The 4269-nt window shown below is 47.4% G+C and overlaps 1 protein-coding gene across 1 annotated transcript; it reads left to right on the forward strand.

The window, feature by feature from the left end:
• The first annotated feature begins 968 nt into the window (after nucleotides 1-968).
• On the forward strand, nucleotides 969-4269 carry LOC139389884 (CCN family member 1-like). The gene is made up of 5 exons (XM_071136897.1): nucleotides 969-1294; nucleotides 1588-1801; nucleotides 2015-2368; nucleotides 2540-2742; nucleotides 2932-4269. Exons 1-5 carry the CDS (start codon nucleotides 1223-1225, stop codon nucleotides 3232-3234), a joined length of 1146 nt encoding a protein of 381 aa, XP_070992998.1. The 5' UTR covers nucleotides 969-1222; the 3' UTR covers nucleotides 3235-4269.

Consider the following 4269-nt stretch of genomic DNA (forward strand, 5'->3'; position numbering starts at 1 on the left):
ATAACAGAGAGAGCCAAGGCCTAACGCAGGGCCTTCCTGCCCTCGAGCAAAACACTTTTTATGGTCCTCTGGGATGACAATGGCAATGTTTAGTTTTTCCTACCGAACATGGGAACCTGTAGAAGATACTTTTTTTTGTCCTTGAATGTGGCCATTAGGAAAGAAATGGAGGGAACCACAGGATACGTGACCTGGCCTGGGCAGTGTGTTTCAGTGGGGTTTCTGGGGCCAGCCCGGCCAGGTAATAGAATGTTTCAAGAGTTGTACGCACAGATTTTCTGCATAACCACTTCCCCTATTAAAGTGGATTCTACGCCAGAGCGGGATTCCCCACTAATTTTTCCCATGACACCTGCACTTGTTTTTCTGTTTCCAGTATCGGTCTTCGCTTAGGTGATCCTCATTGTCAAACACTGCTCATATGCAGGAATGGAGCTACAGTGTCACTCCACAGTATGGGAATCCCAAAGTTCTGCAGACCTGGATTCAAATAGCGTTTGTGTTCATTCAAATACTTTAGCTGCACTTGATTGAGCTTGCCTGGCACAATGGGACTGATAGAATAGTCCCGAAAGTGCAAACCCCACCCATCTGGCACTTCAGGCAGGCTTAATCAAATGCTCAACCTATTTGAAAGAAATCAAATACTATTTGAAGTTACTCCACACTTAGCTTTGCTTATTGTGAATTTACCAGCAATGAGCTATTCCTGTAGTTTATCAATAGCATTAGGGACATAAGTAGTAAGATGTCAGTGCACTGAAGTGCCTACAGTACTGTGTTCATGTATAACCATGCTTTCTCATTATAGCAATGTAGCAACGGTGCAATTTCTTTCTCTCCTACTCCACTCACTGAATCCCTCTCCATACACTTTCCCTTACTCCTTAAGAGGAGATCTGATGTCACGGGGAGGGGGCTGGTCTGCCTGTGTCTATAAGTACAGGCACCACAGAGGGAATCTCGCTCTATATGAAGGGAAGCTAACCCTAGCTGAGCTGAGCTGACACTGTAGGAGAGCAAAGAAACACCAAACTAGTGTAGCTTTTAGTGCGCTCGCACAGAACCATGGATCGGTTCAGATGAATGAATAGGTAAACTGACAGATCAACAGACTTCTGGACTCACGTGCAGGCTCTGGACAGTATCTCGTCACAGCCACCAGGTTTCTATTCTCCATCTAACGACCTCTGATTGTAATTTTGGGAAGTACGCTTTCAGGATGCTTTCTCTGGTTAGTTTGAGAAGGACTGTTTCTACCCTGTTTGTTCTCCTCTCCAGTGCTGCTGTCATGGTGAGTTTCATAGATGCATACTTACCTGCCTGCCATTTTTTATTCTTCTTTTTTTTCATTCTCTCTTTCTCTCTATATTTTGCATTATTTTATTTACGATGTGTTTCTGCTTTTCAAAAAATATTATTTTACCAAAATAATTTAACTTTTTTTGGTATTTTGTTACAATGAAGAAAGACACTCCAGTAAGAGAGTATACTACAGTACTAGTAAAGACGAGGCTGCACCTCTACCCTATTGCTGCTGTGCGGACCCCAAAACATCTGTAACACTGACACTGCTCTCTCTCTCAGGTGGAGAGTGACTGTCCTGCCCAGTGCTCTTGTGGCCCATCACCCCCATTGTGCCCAGTGGGTGTTAGCTGGGTGACAGACGCCTGTGGCTGCTGTAAGGTGTGTGCCAGGCAGTTCAACCAGGACTGCAGCCCCAGCCAGCCCTGTGACCACATCAAGGGCCTGCACTGCCATCTGGGGGCTGGGGGAAACCCAGAGAGAGGCCTGTGCCGAGGTAAGGACCAGGAGTACCCCTAACATCAGCAGGAGAGAGGTGGTTGGGCCAATATGGGAGTATGCAGAAGTATGGGTGTAGCAGCTGGGTATGGGGATTTCATAATTATAGTAAAAATGTGAATATTCAAGTAGATAAATGCTCAGCATCATTGTAACACTGCCATAGTGGTATAAAGTCCACTGTGCTGATAATGTGTCTGTGTCTCCCTAGCGGAGGCCAAGGGCCAGTCCTGCGAGTTCAGCGGGCGTGTCTACCAGCATGGAGAGGACTTCCAGCCCAGCTGCCAGCACCAGTGCAGCTGCATGGACGGGGTGGTGGGCTGCATGCCACTCTGCCCCCACCAGGTGTCCCTGCCCGACTGGCGCTGCTCCCGGCCAAGGCTGGCACGGCCCTTGGGCCGCTGCTGTGCGGAGTGGGTCTGTGACGACAACAACCACATCAGTGAGGACCCAGAGGAACCTCCACAGGTAGCCCTGCCCAACCCACAACCCCTCCCAAACCACATCAACAACCAGCTCCAGGAACAGCCACGCTATCAGGCCAGCACTGGAGTCACCTTTAGAGGTACAGTAAACAACCTATCCCAATGTCTCATTCTTCCACAGTCTCTATCCAGGCATAATCCGATCTTGGTCATAATCTGAACCTTGTATGTTTCTCTTAATTGTAACCCTGTATGTTTCTCTTAATTATAACCCTGTATGTTTCTCATGATTCCCTGTCCTCTCCTTTCAGAGGTGGTGCCCCTCCCCAGGTCCCAGGTGTTGCTAAGCGCCAGATGCTTCCCGCAGACCACTGATTGGACGGAATGTTCCACTACCTGTGGGATGGGCATCTCCAGTCGGGTGACCAATAACAACGCAGACTGCCAGCTTGTCAGAGAGACACGACTGTGTCAAGTCCGCCAATGTGACCTGCGACTTACCCCAGCAATCAAGGTACAATGAGGCTCCTCTCAATGTCTGATATGTTTGTGGGAAATTATGAAGCATGCAAGTAGAGCACATAGAACATATTAATATTTCATTTTTGATGATGAGAACCTTTGCAATATGACTATTTATTATGGTTTATGTAGCTCAGTTGTCTAACTGTGTTTGTTAACTGTGTGTTTGTTGACTGTCCAGAGGGGAAAGAAGTGCCAGCGTTCAGTGCGCCCTCAGGAGCCAATCAGCATCAACTTTGCTGGCTGCTACACAGCACGGCACTATCGACCTCGCAGCTGCGGCTCCTGTGTGGACAGACGATGCTGCACCCCTTCACTGACCCGCACCGTTCGCCTGCGCTTCCACTGTCCCGACGGAGAGGGCTTCACACGCAACGTTATGTGGATCCAGCGCTGCAGCTGCAAGAAGAGCTGTCACATTCACGGCTCCCCCTCAAGGCCCTCTGTCAGCCTACACAATGACATCCACACCTTCAGGCACTGAGTCAGGATTAGGAGGATGCCCAACCCCAGCCTCGACACACTGGATAGGGCTAGGGCATGCTAGTCTCTCCCCATCTTCCATACGCCCTCTGCTCACAGATAGCCCTGCCTTTCAGCCCCTTCCTGGACATCAGTGTGGCTGGCAGCCTCTCCCCGCCTGCACCAGCACAAGACTATGGGAGAGAGAGCTAGGTGGCCGCTCCCCCCATCCAGGCAGAACTATTGCTTGCACTTTAAGCTTCCTGACACATTGCCCCCAGTTATCCAACATGAGAGATGGGTAGCTATTTGGTGCAACTCTCTGCGGCTAGCTCCAGTTCCCCTTCCCTGCTGATGACCCAGCCACTGAACTGTTCCGGTGCAGGAAGGGACAGCACTGAGCACAACAGACTATAGATGTCCTGATGTCACTTTCTTGACGTCATGTTGGACTTATGGGTGAAATATGTAAATGAATCCTCTGCTTTTCACCTTTTTTATTATTAATAATTTTGTATTTGTTAACATTGTCAAGTCCCTCTATATAACCACAGTGGGGGGAAAAAAGAAAGGAACGTGTATGCATGTATATGAGGGACATATTACTTTTTGTCATAATGTGTAAATGAGTGAGGCCAGTGAATGTGTCAGGATGTGATGAGCGATGACCATGGGCAATCCCATACATTCATGTATGATGAAGTGTTTTGTCTGATACATAGATGGTCGAATGAGGACAGGACGTCATCAATGATTGCACCTGTATGTTACATGTTGTGAAGTGGTTGTGTGTGTGAGAGAGAATGAAAGGGTGAGAAAACAGAGTGTTTACATGTGTGTGTTTGTCATATTACAGAGTATAGTGTACAGACTTCACTCTTTGTTGAGTGGCAATTTATACAGATCACCTCATTTTCCGGGGTGTGTTTTTATTGCCTCATAGTATGGAGACTTTCTTATACTGGAGGGAAGATTTTACTATATATATTTAAGATGTATATATTGTTTGAATTCTTATCAATAATTCTCTGATACATCAAATAAAACCTTAAACACG

Source organism: Oncorhynchus clarkii, chromosome 30, assembly GCF_045791955.1.
Source record: "Oncorhynchus clarkii lewisi isolate Uvic-CL-2024 chromosome 30, UVic_Ocla_1.0, whole genome shotgun sequence".
NCBI classification, from domain to species: domain Eukaryota; kingdom Metazoa; phylum Chordata; class Actinopteri; order Salmoniformes; family Salmonidae; genus Oncorhynchus; species Oncorhynchus clarkii.

Excerpts from the sequence above, each read along its gene's own strand:
- LOC139389884 (XM_071136897.1), top strand. The coding sequence starts at position 1,223 with ATGCTTTCTCTGGTTAGTTTGAGAAGGACTGTTTCTACCCTGTTTGTT. Across the intron at positions 1,295-1,587 it reads TCTCCAGTGCTGCTGTCATG|GTGGAGAGTGACTGTCCTGC; the intron begins GTGAGTTTCATA and ends TCTCTCTCTCAG. Across the intron at positions 2,743-2,931 it reads GACTTACCCCAGCAATCAAG|AGGGGAAAGAAGTGCCAGCG; the intron begins GTACAATGAGGC and ends TTGACTGTCCAG.